General features: G+C 39.0%; 1 protein-coding gene across 3 annotated transcripts in view; it reads left to right on the forward strand.

Annotated features, from left to right (window-relative positions):
- Window positions 1-15,688, forward strand: part of PSIP1 (PC4 and SFRS1 interacting protein 1) — a 38,903-nt gene that overhangs the window by 19,157 nt on the left and 4,058 nt on the right. For 2 of the 3 annotated variants that reach the window (XM_033173590.1, XM_033173591.1), the window contains 12 exons: window positions 1,331-1,407; window positions 3,716-3,854; window positions 4,855-4,974; window positions 7,058-7,156; window positions 8,940-9,002; window positions 9,623-9,719; window positions 10,884-10,959; window positions 12,141-12,369; window positions 12,868-12,983; window positions 13,546-13,601; window positions 14,178-14,248; window positions 15,059-15,160. In XM_033173590.1, the coding sequence (XP_033029481.1) occupies window positions 1,331-1,407; window positions 3,716-3,854; window positions 4,855-4,974; window positions 7,058-7,156; window positions 8,940-9,002; window positions 9,623-9,719; window positions 10,884-10,959; window positions 12,141-12,369; window positions 12,868-12,983; window positions 13,546-13,601; window positions 14,178-14,248; window positions 15,059-15,160 (1,245 nt within the window). The remainder of the gene's footprint in view (window positions 1-1,330; window positions 1,408-3,715; window positions 3,855-4,854; window positions 4,975-7,057; window positions 7,157-8,939; window positions 9,003-9,622; window positions 9,720-10,883; window positions 10,960-12,140; window positions 12,370-12,867; window positions 12,984-13,545; window positions 13,602-14,177; window positions 14,249-15,058; window positions 15,161-15,688) is intronic. The other variant, XM_033173592.1, reaches the window with a different exon arrangement.

Raw genomic sequence — 15,688 nt, forward strand, 5'->3', positions numbered from 1 at the left:
GATAATACAATCATATTAGATTTGCTATTGTCCCTATTCAGATCAAAATGGATAGAATACAACTTTATTATTATTACTACTATTACTATTATTTGGTCACCTTACACAGATACGAATTTACTCAGAGTAGAAAAGAAACTACTCAGTGACTTACACATACGGCACAAAAACTAAATCCAATCAATTAAAACCTTTAAATAAAAGACTTATAAATACAAATAAAGACAGTTCTACTAGCATATCCTACCCTTCCAAAGAAGGCCATAAATACTTTAAACCCCTTCAAAGTAAGGGCGAAAATCCCAGGTAAAGAAAACAGTTTGCCTACTGCCTAAAACTAGATAAAGTTGGTGCCAGGTGAGCCTTCCTTGGTAGAGCATTACTCAAGTCAGGAGTCACCCCTGAAAAGGCCTGTTCTTGTGTTGCTACCCTCTAGACCTCCCATGAAGGGCCTCAAATGATAATTGCAGGATCCAGGTCAGTTCTTCATAAGTTCTAATTAAACTGTTTCACACTGTAGTTTCCCTTTAAAGCACCTTTTTTGAAGAATAAATTTAGTGAAGAATAAATAAATTCCACCTTGCAGCGCTTTGCCCTGTGAAATTGTCACAGATAATTTGATGCTCTTTTGTAACTGTAAAGATGGTGCTTGTTACCTAAACAAAGTGGTCCCTTTGGATAACACCACACTAATTAAAAGAATTGCCTCCATGCTGGGCAGTTGTAACTGGGAGGCAAACAGATACCTTCTTCCAGCAGCCAAGAAAATCAATGTCAGAATTAGCAGGGAGTCATTCCCTCATTATTAGAATGATCCTATTCATGTTTGCTTTCAATATGTCTTGCTCTGCTCAGTGAGGTTTACTCCCAATTAAATGCACATGGGATTGCAATTTAAGAGAAAATTGTTTTGAATCTGTTGTCTTTGGTGGTCAGTGACTAACATACAGTGGTGCCTCGCAAGTCAGAATTAATTTGTTCCGCGAGTGCTGTCGTATAGCGGAAATTTCATCTTGCAAAGCACGGTCGGAGGAAACGCGGCTTTACAGGGAAAAAACTCGCAAAACGTTTTCGTTTTGCAAGTCGCGGCCATAGGGAAATTCGTCTTGCGAGTCACCCTTTCATTAGTGAATGCCTTTCGTCTAGTGAGTTTTTCGTCTAGCGAGGCATTCGTCTAGCGAGGTACCACTGTATAGGTGAGATCTTCTGTTTACAACCTACTTCACAAGTGTTCTGAACGTTATAACCACCAGTGATTTCTTTACCTCTTTTAGTAGTTTCCTACTAAATCAAAGTGTAGTAAATAGGTTGCTTTCCCCCCTTTTCTTAGGTGGATGAAGTTCCTGATGGAGCAGTCAAGCCACCTACAAATAAAATGCCTATATTCTTTTTTGGCACACATGAAACGTAAGTCCTAAAGATACAAAGCTATACTGGCTGAAGTAGAGTTACTTGGCTGTTAAACTATAGATTGTACATATTTTAGAGCACAGAGACATGACAATATCATTTTTACATTGGGTTAACTTAGTGAAACTGATCTTTTCCCAGGCTTTGACTAAAGAGCATTTGTTTTCTAAACACAGAACCCTGTTTGTTATCCTGTATTATATATTTACACTTGTGGTTATTTAATTTTGCCACATTCAACAGTGTGTGTCAGTACCTGTACATCAGCAGGACTTGTTGTCATGCTATAGCCGATAGGAGATGTGAGTTCTTTGTTGTAGTTCTGACCTTTGGAGGCCCTGGAAGTTGAAACCCACAGAAACAAAGAACAACTGTTACTGTTCTTATTGGCTGGTGTGTGGGTCATTGCACCTCAAAAAGGATAATCTAGAGCTGAAAAACGTGTAGCATAGGACAACCAAAATGATGAAGGGACTTAACCAAGCAAGCAAATGATTTTCCCTATGAGCAAAGATTACAACATGTGGGGCTTTTTAGTCCAGAAAAAGGGCAAATGAGGAGGGGCATGATAGAGATGTATAAGATTATGCATGGTTTGGAAAAAAAGTTAATAGACAAAAGGATTTATCCCCCTCATAATACTAGAATCCATTGAAGCTGAATATTGGTAGATTCAAGATAGACAAAAAATACTTGTTCACAGTGTATATAGTAAAAATCACTACCAGAATATTTAGTAATCGCTACTACCTTGGATGGTATTTCAATTGCATTAGACAAATTCATGGAGGATAAGCCTACCAAGGATACTAGTCATAATGGCTGTGTACTTGTACTACCGGTATCTCCATTATCAGAGGCTATATCCCCTTTGCCTGGTGCCTTCATTATACACCTTTAGGCATCAGGTGAAAATGTTCCTCTTCAACCAGGCCTTGGTCTGACAAACATCCTACATCCTTTTAAATGTGTTTGCATCAGGGAGGGAATTATTGGTTTGTTTTGGTTTTGTTCTTGTTTTTATTGCGTATTTTGTGTTTTTATCCTGTATATGCTGTGAACTTTCCTGAGATGTACAGATGAAGGGAACTCAAAGAATACAAATTTAATTATTAATAAGCTTTCTATGAGTTCTTTCCCCTCATCAAAAATGTATCAAAAAAGTACAACCTGCATTCATGGGAGGTGAGGCAAAGAGTTCTGAAAGTTGTGGGTAGTTATTTGGCATAGCAAAGAACTAGTGTGAAGTGGCCTCTCCTGCAGGTCTTTGCACCTTGGAGCAGTTTGGCATTGTAGAGAGAGACTGGAAGGAAAATGGGAAAGGAATACATGCATTATACCTACTTTGTTAGACCCAGCATCTGTTTACACCATGACCCACAATTCTTGGAGAATTAGGCCTTCCATACATTTTGTAGTCTTACTTTAGCAAATGCCAGAGTGGAGGCTTAGCGTCAAAGCATAAAATCAATGTTTATGATCCAAGGTCATTATACTATGAAAAATTGTGGTTTCTCCCTCCTAATTTAGTTACTTTGTACCTTGCCCAATGCTACAGTGTTATTTTATCAGTTGGAATTATTAGATCTATGCACAGTATTCCAGTGTGACGTGGGTACCTATGTAGTAGTATTATATTTACTGTCAAATTTCAATCCTTTCCCTGATAACTTCAAAACTGATTTAGCACTTTTCACTACAATAGCACTGTTGAATGTGCAAAATGCCACTTAAGATCAGTGGTGATGGGGAGAGTCAGGGATAGAAAAATGGATTGAATATTTTATGAATTCATTTTGGGGGATGACTTCACTTCCATATTACAATCCCAAAATAATGTACGCGTGTGGTTACAGCCTACTGAGACCTCCTATGTATATGAAGTCAGGATCTTCTGTTTTTGTGCCTGCATATATTGCTTCAAAGTGTGAATTCTCACCTGTAATTCTGTTGCCAGGTTTGGAGAGATGATTTTGTTGTTTGGGGGCATTTGAGTGCTAAATATCTGCAATATTGGTTACCTTGTTTCTTCCTGATAATTTTAGAATAAATAGCACTGGATACCTTAGGTTCTCAGTTACCAGTGTACTATTTACCTGTGACTGCTGGGTGAGGAATTTGTCCAAGTCTTTTAGAAATTATAGCCTTTCTATTCATTAGTGAATGCTAATAATGATTCTCAGAAAAGCTACAGGTATTCTAAAAGAATAGGTTTAAATAGTAAACGGTTCTCATTCAAATTACCAGTTTTAATAAGAAATGTGGAATGTACCTTGAATATTTGGGCGTCTCACTTTCTTTGTAGAGCATTTTTGGGACCAAAAGATATATTCCCCTATGAGGAAAACAAAGACAAATATGGCAAACAAAATAAAAGGAAAGGCTTCAATGAAGGCTTGTGGGAAATTGTGAACAATCCAAAAGTAAAATTTTCTACTCAGCAGGTAAGTTACTTTCTAATGTGTATAGACTAACAATTTAGTCAGCTATTTCTAGTACCTTATTGACCTGACAGTGTATGTTTTGTGTCCTGAGCCTATTATACCAATATGATGGTATCAGGAACCATAGGTATCAGAACGCTGCTGTTGTAGTTTAATAGATCAGGTTCCCCTTTACTGAATTGGACATTTCATGCCATTGCCCCTACCTATCTTCTCACATGACTACTATTCCTTTTTAGAGTACCTGCTCACAGTTAAGCAAATGGTCAATCCCAGGCCTTTTTGAGAAGCTTTCTTCCTCAGGGAAGGGCAGCCCCTGCCAGAGTATATGGGTAGCACAATTCTTGTAGAACAGGTGAGTGGCAGCAGCTGCAGACCTTTCTTACAAGGCTTGTTGACAAGACAAGAATTGTATATACTTGAGGTAGCTAATGTGGAGCCTTCCAGATGTTGGACTCAAGCTCCCACTATGCCCAGCCAACTTGATCAGTGGTTGGAGATGATGGGAGTTGTAATCCAGCAACATTTAGAAGATGCTACATTGGCTACCCCAAATATCTTTACAGCAAACTCAGTTCTCCAAGAGCTGGTCCTTATGTAGCCAATGAGGAAAGTATCAGTATGCTTCTAGGTTAGTAGAAGTGCAATAACCTTTACGAAATCTTGCATTGACTGAACAACCTATTTAGTGCTATGTTGAATGCAGTCCTTTAATTGTAGGATGGATTTCTAAATTCATTACATAGTAAACCCTGGTGAGTTCAATGAGCCTTTGAGTAAATTTTATTACAATTGTTCCATTAATCACTGAAGTTTTCTGTATAGTGTTTTTAATATTTGCTTTATGCAGCACGCTGCCCTGAAATTTGATATGATGAAGTGTATTATAAAAATGTTGCATATATTTAATGTTTTTTAATCACCCAATTTTGAAATTACTGCTCTTGTGTCTTTGTTTCCTGCTGATTTATGTATGTGTTGGCAATGTTTTTGTCCATAGCTCCATCCAGCTATTAACCCTACAGTTGTTAAAGAAACTGCTGAAGAAACTAGCTTAGATACTACAGAGGAAAATGAACAAAAAATGGTGCCCAAAAGGAGAAAGCTGACCACTCTTAAAGTAAGTGATCAAGATCTCATCCAATGCTACAATTCTAAGATTTAAGTTAGTCATGAGTGGCTAAGAACTTATTTTATTGGGTCTGCTCTGAGTATAACTTAGTATACTATATCACCTTGCAATGTTAAAGATAGGGCAAAGGTGAGGATATAAAGTATAGTATGGACAGGAAAAGGCGGTGGTAAATCAGTTTCCTTCATTGGATATAATAGAAAATTGGTTTAAGAAATCTGAACATCTTCATCAAAGTTATGAGGACAGACGCAAGAAGGGAGTTGTTTGCAAATGGATGGTGGGGACATGAAAATTGGAACATTTTCCTCCTTTGAATTCTGTTTAGGCTTTTGAAGGTGATCAATGCTCCACCTGATTTGAAGTCTTTGCTAGCTCTGTTCTTTTTCCTGCTGCTTTTTTCCTGTTGAGGTGAGGTCAGATTACTGGAACACTAGAGGATTTCTTATGTGACCCCTTAGCTTCTTCCCAGCCTGCCAAAAGCAATTTACCGGTACATATTTTCCCCAGACCCATCAAAAGGACTGTTAAAGGGAATTACAGTCAAATTACTTGATTAATGGTGAATTGGGATTATCAATTGTGATAGAACAGCACTAGTGTCAGGTTTGTTTTCCATACCTTTGGTATTTGCTTATGTGATCTAAGGGTTTTGTTTGTTTCTGCTAACAACTTTGAATGCTAAAGTAATTATATATGCACTTAATTAAATCTAGTTAAGTGTTGAATAGATCACTAGTTGTGCTGATTGCTTTATTGCTTTCTGAGAGCCTTAATACCCAGTACATCATAGATGTTATAGGAACAATTAATTGGGAATCAGGATCCCAGGAAGATGAGGCAGGAAGCCATGTTGTGATTTTGACTTGAGATCACTTCATTATCTGTGGACTGAACAAGACTGGTGTTCTGAACACAGGAGAGGCAGAATGTTCAGCACTTGTGATTCAGAAAGAATCTCAACACTTCCAGTAGCCAAGGCACAACTTACATAAAGTTCTACACAAAGCAATTTTGATGTTCATTTATATTTAACAAGATTTATATACTGGCTAATTTAAAAAAAAAAAAAAAAACCTCTAAGCTATTTAGATAGCTTTGACTAAACAAAAATGTTTTTAGCCAGCCTCCAAAAGAATACAATTAATGCACCTGATTAATATTCATATAGTTAAGTAAAGGACCCCTGGATGGTTAAGTCCAGTCGAAGGCAACTATGGGGTACGACGCTCATCTCGCTTTTCAGGCCCAGGGAACTGTCATTTGCCTACAGACAGCTTTCTGAGTCAAGTGGCCAGCAGGACTAAACCGCTTCTGGCACAACAGCATACTGTGACAAGTGCCAGAGCTCATGGAAACACCATTTCTGTATTCATATAGTTACAGCTGTATACAGAACATAAAGCCTTGTTAACAGGTACCTTCTAAACTGATGCTCATCCTGTGATGTTTTTCTCCAATGTGTTCAGCTCTGAGTTAAGAGAGCTGATGGCTTTCTCTTGCATGAGAGTGTTCTGGGGCACAATATTTCTGGGCATTAAGGTCAATGTATGATGATAACAGAGGAACTTCAGATACCTGCTACTTAACGTTAGAGTTTGGGATTCAAATGGAACCTGAGACACTTGTGCCAGTATGTCTAGTAACCTTACAACATAGCTGTCAACTTTTCCCTTTTCTTGCAAGGAATCCTATTCGGAATAAGGGAATTTCCCTTTAAAAAGGGGGGAAATTGACAGCTATGCCTTACAATGACAAGTCCCTTACAGGCCACTAGTCAAAGAAAAGGTTGATTAAAAAGGTACAAGTTATGTATACCCTGTCTATGCTCTGCATGGAGAGAGCATTTCTGACAGCATGTGTGTCTGCCAGTCCCAGATTAGGAAATCTTTGTTAGTATAGGTTTTTGGAAAATGAAAAAAGTCATATATCGATACAGTTAACCATTTTACTTTGCCTTTGAAAAACAAATTCTGATGTACCTTCATGAGGACTGCACTTTCATCATTAGGCATCTGTACAGACCTTACATAGATGTAAATTTTAAAAGATATTTGTATCTCATTCCTAGGGTTCAGTTAAGCAGGATAATATAACCTCTGAAGTTGAAATAGAAGAAAAAGAGATGGAAACCTTGAAAGATGATGATTCTTCAGAAAAACCTAGTGAAGTATGTGACTTTGAGAAATTTGGATTGTTGTTCTTTTTTATTGTTCCCAGTTTACATTTAATTTTGGAAAATGAGGGTCACACACAGCTTCCCATTTTGAGCGGCACCTAGGCTCTGCATAAATACTTGTTTCTCTCTGTACACAATACAACATAGGTTCTCCTTTCTTTTTAGTGACGTAGGTTTTTCTGAACCCCTTGTCCTCTGTAACATTTTCTCTCTGCCTGTTGCTACCACTGTTATACTGCACTCTTTTGTGCTACCATTTTTCCATTAGTGCATATTGCTGCGGGTCTGTCTCCAACACCCAGGACTGACCCTCTCCTTTTTAAAGTTTGGTAACAGCACACAAGACTAATTGCATAGTGAGGATGTGTCCGATGCAGATGGGCTATGTAGATTGCTTATTGAACAAGTTAGAAGAAGTAGTGCCAACTCCATAATGCACCTCTGAATCCAGGAGTGGGAGGAAGGAAGTAGACATGAGAGGTGTTTGTATGAATGCCAAACTATGATTTAGTGCTCTGTGCATATGCAGAAAGGAACCTCTTCATTCTCTGAGTCTTGATCCCCCCCCCCCATGCAAGGCCTACCGGTAGTTTAATTTCACTTTCAACAAATCTTGGCTTGCTAGATTTTTGTTTAAAATAAACTGGTCAGTTTCCAAGCAAGTAAACTTAAAAATGTGGGTTATAAAAGCTGGCTCATTAAACAGACTAGAGTGTATGGTTTATATGAAATGACACATTTTATAAAAAGTGAAACGAAACAGCTGAAGCTGTCCTCCCAGCAGCACAGAAGGAAAGGTTCACAACACCTCCTTGCTGCTTATGGAACTATTATTGAAGCATTACATGTGAACCAGGCCATAGCTACGCAGGGACACTGGCATTTGGGGAGCTGCAGCAATGTGAGCCTGACTTGGTTAGCACAGTCTCAGTTCATTAAAACCAGTACTAACGGGTCTTTCCCGATATCTGCCATCTGATGCTCTTAATGAAGAAGACAGAGATTCATACTGAAGTCTTCTTGCTTTCAAAGCATACGCACTACTACTAAGCTATTGCCCCACCCCTTGAACATTCCTACATTGGCAGGGTAACATGACTCCTTGTGGGAGGAGTCCATGCTATTGTTGCTGACCACCCTAGCTAGAAACTGAGGCAGCGCTGGTGTGTATAAGAGGAGGAGCATAGGTGCTTCCCGTTGGCCCAAACTTTTATACATGACCCCAGGGGCACAGGTAGGAACTGCAGTTTAGCAGCTTTCACCTAACCAGTGTAACATACAAACAATGGCTTAGAGGTAAGAGAAGGCTACAAACAATGGTGAGCTGGAATTGTTTCAGGGGGCTGCAGTTATTTTGCACAGACCTAGTTTAAATATCCATGTAAATGGAGTATAGTTAGCTACCAGTAAATAGATTTGAGCTGTGCAATTTGATGAGGTTATTATTGTGCCTCAGACCTAAACACATCTAAAAACAAATCCCATTTTATTAGAGCGCACTTCCAAGTGTATAAATGAGTATTTTTTTCCTTGAGTAGCAAGTCCCTTGCGCTGTATGAAGTGCTGTTAAAAATCTTCTCCCTTTCAAAGGTAGTTTGCCATGCAGCAATGCAGCATGTGGGCTGTTGCTTGAGAAAAAGAAATCCCTTAAACTCACGTTCTTTGGGACATGTAGAATTCCATGGGGTGGGTGGGGGTGTTAGCATAAACTTAAGAATTTCAAAATTACACAGACCATTTTTATAGTTAATTTTAGTATTATTTCTGCCCTTAGGATATTGAGAAATCAGATGATGCACCTATCCCTAAGGTTGCTAGGAGGGGGAGAAAAAGAAAGGTAATATTTAGAACTTTTATAGTTTTGTAAATACAGATTGGATTGTCATTTGTTTTTCAAAACCTTTGGTTGCCTATGAAAAGACACACAAAAATAACCTACTACAAAAAATTCATTACTTCAGAATATGTTGCTAATATGTATGAAATCAGTCCTTTTTCTGAACTCATTATCACTTACACATTTTCCCTGCCCCTTCGCCTACACTGTCTTCCATGACAGTCTACACTGTCTTCCATGACAGTAGGTGGAATACTAATAAGTGAACATAATGATACTTGGTCAAGTGGGGGGAGCCCCTTTTAAAGTCTATTTTCTTTACCCCCTGAAGCAGATTTTCAGGTGGAAAAGGAAACATTGGAAGAAATTGCCCCTTCTTTAATCAGCAAGCAGTGGGAGCTCCCTTTCCATGAACAGCACACACAGGATCTTAGGATCCAACCTGGTGACAGACTCAAAAGTGTCCCAGTGAATAGGGACTTCAGCTTGCATCTTTCCACTCCGAACCAGACATGCTATGCTGTACAGTATATAAAACCCATTTTTCATAAGCTCTTCCAACATTTGGAACAGTTGTGCAGTTTGTTCAAATTAAATGAAGAAATTTGTTTTTAATACAGGCTGAAAAACAAGCAGAAGTTGAAGAGGCAGCAGTGGCAGCAACAGCTGCAGTGCCTACAGCTCCAAAAGCAAGTCCTAAAAGAGGGAGGCCAGCTGGTAAGTTACAGAGCATAGGCCTGTTGGCTTTAAATTCTAATGTTCCTAATGTATGCAGTTGAAATATGTTCTCTCCCCCCTCCCCTCCATCCTAGCCCCCCCCCAAAAAAACCCACCACCATACCGCGCATGATAAACTAGCATGTTGTATATAGAAAAATTTCCCTGGGTTGATTTTCTGTGTGCTTATATTGGGTAGAGAGATCTCTACTGCTTGATTCTACTTATACTGTACACTGGCCAAAATGCTGATTTAAACTTGAAATGGTTAAAGATCTTTCTACAGGTAACATCATCATACAAAATTATTATAGAACATTGTTTTAGATATGAAGCTGTGCTATTTGGTACTAATGTGATTGTATTTGATTGCATTGTTTTCATTTGTATACATCTTTTGAAAATGGGTTGTAAACTTTCTGTATATTTCTGTACTCTTGCAATAATGAAGTGATCAGCGAGATCTGCCCATCTGCAGTATTTTAATAAATATATTAGGGATAGCTGCAGTTTACAAAGACACCTATCCTCTTCCCCCTGAAATTTATTCTTATGCTGTGAGTCTAGGGTACCTGCTAAAATGGGAACATTTAGGTGAAACTTCACAGGGGCAGGAAGATAGCATTGTGCATACAAACACATAATGGATTGTTGTGTGCATGGTTAATTTGCTTCTGTCATCCCATAGGCATACATCTAACAATATATCTTATTGGAATCTGCAAACTTGGGAGCTATGCTAATAATTATCTATGGGGTCGGGTGCAATGTTGTTGTAACCTCCAGTTTTAGAGTTACAAAAGTATACAGAACATATGTTAATAAAAGTGCATTATTTTGTGTGTGTGTGTTTGGTACATTTTCTAGTATAGAATAAATTAGCATTCTTATTAAGGACTGCAACTGTTTGCCTCTATGGAAAAAGAGAGAAGCCAGTATATTAGGCCTTTCATAACACTTTATTAGTATATTTTGTTTGGTTAACACATCCTGGGCTGCAGCATCTAGTCTTAATTAAATTAGTCATCTTGTAGGGATGATTCTCTCCAAGACAGTCAATTAAAATTGGGTTGAAGGGAAAGCTCTACTACCGGCTTTTTAATTTCATCTTTTAATGATCAGCTAAACTGAAATTAATTAATTAAACCCTTTTTTATGAATCAGCTTCTGAAGTAAAGATTCCAAAACCCAGAGGAAGACCAAAATTGATAAAACCAGTCTGCCCTCCTGAGAGTGATGTGTAAGTTTGTTTTTAAGCATTGGCATTTGTCATGGAGAGTTGGGAATGCAATGTGTTAAAAAAGAAATTACATCAAATATGCAAGTATGTATGAATGACTTGACAGATGAGTGCTTGAAGGGGCATATTGCTATTATGGGTTGACCTCTGTTTCACCCCAGATTTGCCGTGCCGTATACCCTCAGGCAGGTTCCTATGAAGATATGGCCAAGTCTTGTCTTAGGTCAGAAGAGACTTTTTGATTCCTATAGGAACTTCTCCCTATTGCAATGGATTCCCTGCAGGCACATAGGATAGAAGGAGGTGGGCAACTTGCTGTGGGGGCCATGTGTGAAACATCACTTAGTCTCTTGATCTATATCGTTCATGGATTATTACAGCTACTAGATGGGGAGTGACTGGTTGGATCCATGAAGTGATTAACACTTCATTATGAAAGGGAGCAAGGGACGCGGGTGGCGCTGTGGTCTAAACCACTGAGCCTAGGGCTTGCCGATCGGAAGGTCAGCAGTTCGAATCCCCGCGACGGGGTCAGCTCCCGTTGTTTGGCCCCTGCTTCTGCCCACCTAGCAGCTCAAAAGCACATCAACGTGCAAGTAGATAAATAGGTACCGCTCCGGCGGGAAGGTAAACGGCGTTTCCATGCACTGCTCTGGTTTCAGCAGAAGTGGCTTAGTCATGCTGGCCACATGACCCGGAAAAGCACCGGCTCCCTTGGCCAGTAAAGCGAGATGAGCGCCCAACCTGAGAGCCGTTCGTGACTGGACTTAACTGTCAGGGGTCCTTTACCTTTACCTTTTTATGAAAGGGAGCACATGAGACTGCTGCTTCAGAAAACATCATTGGACTCATGATGTTAATTAGCTTCACATGCTCCTGTAAGTAATTTTGTGTTGGCTGTCAGGAGTATGGACCATTCCTTACTTCACATTAAATGGACGAAACTAGGCTTTATTTCACCCAGGTCAAAGACCCAGTTTGGCACCCACATGTGCATTTGCACGCACACACACACACACACACAGAGAGACACTAGGTGCCTCAATGATGCCCCTCTGGAGACTTCACCCCCTGGTAGCTACAGTTCCGCATGCAGTAATTCCTTTTCATAGGGAAAAAGAGATTGAGCTGGCTAGAAGGTAAAAGAAAATGTATTCTGTTTTGGTTTGGATTGCTTTTAGTGTTCACGAGGAAGATAAGAGTAAAAGAAAGGGAACTGAAGAAAAACCACCCAAAAAACTGCAAAAAAGGGATGAAGAAAGTCAAAGAGAAGAAGACAATGTAAGAAAAGACCCAGAGAAGAAAGAAGGGAAAAAAGAAGCTGAGCCAAAAAGGAAAACTGCTTCCAAAGTGGGATCGGCATCAGCCTCAGATTCTGAAGAAGACGGAGAAGAACAGGAAGGGAATAAAGTATGTGTTTGTCCAGTCTTTCAGTTAGGGAAACCTTTTTGTGCATGTCAAGCTATATTCTGTAGCTAGTTTCTGGTGCTCCATGTGAAATGTTTTTTTTTTATTATAAGGTAAACTGTTAGGACCTTATTTTAATGTACAGCCATGGCTAACTTCAATGGCATGGTGCCACATGGCAAAAATACTTCAAGGACCTGATCTGATATGGTCTGTGCATCATGTAGTATTGGTGATCTCATGGAAATAATGGGGCTATTTTGAAGTTATTTTGTTTAAAAGCATTTCTGTACTGCGTAATATTAAAAATCTAAGCAGTGCACAAGAATCCAACATAAAAACAGTATTGGAAAAGCATATAAACAGAAATTCAGTAATAACAAGACCCACTTTTATGAGTCAGGGAAATCTCAAATAGATTTTTACATGATTTCTGAAGCAACTGATGGCTTCAGCTGCTAAAATCAGTTTTCCTTTCTATTCAAAATTAAAATGGTACAGAAGAAAAAAGGAAGAAATATCCAAGGGCCTCACAGAAGGAATATTTTTAAAGCCCAACATGATCGTGAAGTAGCAGAGAGAAAACGTAAGCAGGAAGAGCAAATGGAAGTAGAATTGTGAGTATATTCTAACTGCTTTTGTAAATATTGAGCAGTTATGTGACTAGGGCATTAAAAGAAAAGAGAGATTCTCTACCATTCTTTGTCTAGTAGTGTCTTTGTAAATACTATTTAAGCTGAAATCCTACAGCCCACATTTGGCTGACCAAAGGTCAGTAGAAAGTGGCTTAAGTGCCTTTTTTGCAGGCAGAGAGACCTGCTTTCATAATAGTGTGTACACTCACAAGTTACACTACCAGAGGCCCCCAGTACACCTCCAGAGAGCTCCATGGGCGGAGGGAGGGAAACGGGGGTATCCTAAGCCCCCTAACACAGACCACGAAATGGCACCAGCCTGCTCTGTAGCTGGCATAGTTCACTCCACTCCCACCACTGCCATTGTAGTCAATGAGCAGGAAAAGAAGAAGAAATGGAAAACAGACAGTATGACTTTAGTTGTGGCAGTTGCTCTGTCAAAGATTCTACCACCACCAGGATTGAGCTGTAAGTCTCTAAAGAATATTCATTTACTTCCAGAAGTTGAGAATTATTTACTTTAAATTGTTGGATAATTTTATAGGCAAAACAAAGAAGAAGGCAAAAAACCGGAAGCTAAGAAGATGGAGAAAAAACGAGGTTTGTAGTGAAAGGTTTTTTTATTTTTAGTAAATTTTTTATTACAAAGGTGTACCCAAAGGAAAGCATACACAGATTTTTTTCCTGCAGTTCCATTTCTCCCACGTGTGTAAATGTCATTTCAAGTTTTAAATATCTGCTTGGAACTGATAGCATACAGGAATTTAATTTGCTTTATGACATGAAAGCTTGATGACTTGTCAAGACTTTGTTTCTATTCATAGTGTCATTGCAGAATCCATGATACCGTTAAGGTGCTAGATACTCTTCATACATTAAAATGTGTCTGTAGGAATGTGCCAAGAAGACTAAGCTGCTGCTTTATAGGAACATAAGTCTTACGAAAATGTTCTGGTTTTGGTTTTGGTTTGAAAAAGCAAATTGCATTGTCTGTGTTTCAGCTTAAATTTGTATGCCAATAATGTTTTGAGTACAATCAGAATAGTGCCGTTTTATTACTGGCTTCCAGTTTTGCTTTATCAGTTTTGGTGTATTTTACTCAAAGTTGCTCAAAGGCATTTTCCCATATGGATTTTATATTCACTATTATTTAAGATACATTTTGTTAATATTTAGAAACATCAATGGATTCACGACTTCAAAAGATACATGCAGAAATTAAAAACTCACTCAAAATCGACCACCTTGTGAGTATATTGTATTAATACCATTTGTTTCTGAAAGCTGACAAAAGTGTGTGTGTGTGTGTGTGTGTGTGTGTGTGTGTGTTGTTAAAGTGAATTAAAAATGTATATTCTTACGAAACAACTTTGAGGTTTGGCATGGTGGTGTCCTTTTCTGACTTAGTGATATACTTAATTTGAGTTGCCTTGGATAAATAAGAGAGATGGTGTTAACTGTATGAAGTTTAGTGTGAGGATGCAGAATGTCAGAGTAAAATAGGTAAAGGTAAAGGGACCCCTGACCATTAGATCCAGTCGCGGATGACTGGGGTTGCGGCGCTCATCTCGCGTTAATGGCCGAGGGAGCCGGTGTCCAGCTTCCGGGTCATGTGGCCAGCAAGACTAAGCTGCTTCTGGCGAACCAGAGCAGTGCATGGAAATGCCGTTTACCTTCCCGCCAGAGTGGTACTTATTTATCTGCTTGCACTTTGACATGCTTTCGAACTGCTAGGTTGGCAGGAGCAGGGACCGAACAACAGGAGCTCACCCTGTCGCGGGGATTTGAACCGCCGACCTTCTGATTGGCAAGCCCTACGCTCAGTTGTTTAGACCACAGCGCCACCCACATTCCATTAGTAAAATAATTTTACAGAAAATAGTCCTTTCTGTGAGTTAAGCCCATTCAGTTAAAATATTCCTGCTATAAAATCACACTGAAGTCTTGTGTGTTTTTAATTTTACAATGTTTACAATGTTTTGTCCAAAATCATGTGTAATGGTGATGTTCCCTCCACCCCCACCCTGAGATTTAACATTTGGGTTTTCATATATTAGGATGTAAACAGGTGCATTGAGGCGTTGGATGAACTTGCTTCACTTCAAGTAACAATGCAGCAAGCTCAGAAGCATGCGGAGATGATTTCAACACTTAAGAAAGTAAGATTGGTGGCTTTTCTCATAAAGAAATGGTGAAGATTGTTTAGCCTGTTCATGAATCTTTTAATGTAAAACTTTTTTGTTTAAAAATAGTAGAATGCAGAGCAAGGAGTGCAAAACTTAATTAGCAATAAAATAGACTTAGGGGGTTTGCAACAAAAGGTTAATCCATGGGGTACTTTTCTTCAGGGTTTATCCTCTCTATTTCCCCTTCTGTTTTCCATTCCTGTCCATCTGTCATTCAGCATTCTGTACTCTCATATCTTTAGTTCTCAATGAACTGTTACAGGTGTGCGTAAGGTGGAACACTGGTATGCATTTGCAGCTTCATTAAAGTATTGGTTTTCTTCATTTGTTTTTGTGGGCAGCTCCAACTTCCATCTCTGTGGACATAGAAAAATAGGTTCTTGATATGAACCAGGAAGTGACCCATCCAAGCAATGAGATCATTCTTTCTGCCCTTCTTAGATTTGTGTCTCTTCCTCCATCCTCCTTTTCCAACCACTCCATTCCATTCCCTCTCCCAAC

This window comes from Lacerta agilis, chromosome 16, assembly GCF_009819535.1.
Source record: "Lacerta agilis isolate rLacAgi1 chromosome 16, rLacAgi1.pri, whole genome shotgun sequence".
NCBI lineage: Eukaryota > Metazoa > Chordata > Lepidosauria > Squamata > Lacertidae > Lacerta > Lacerta agilis.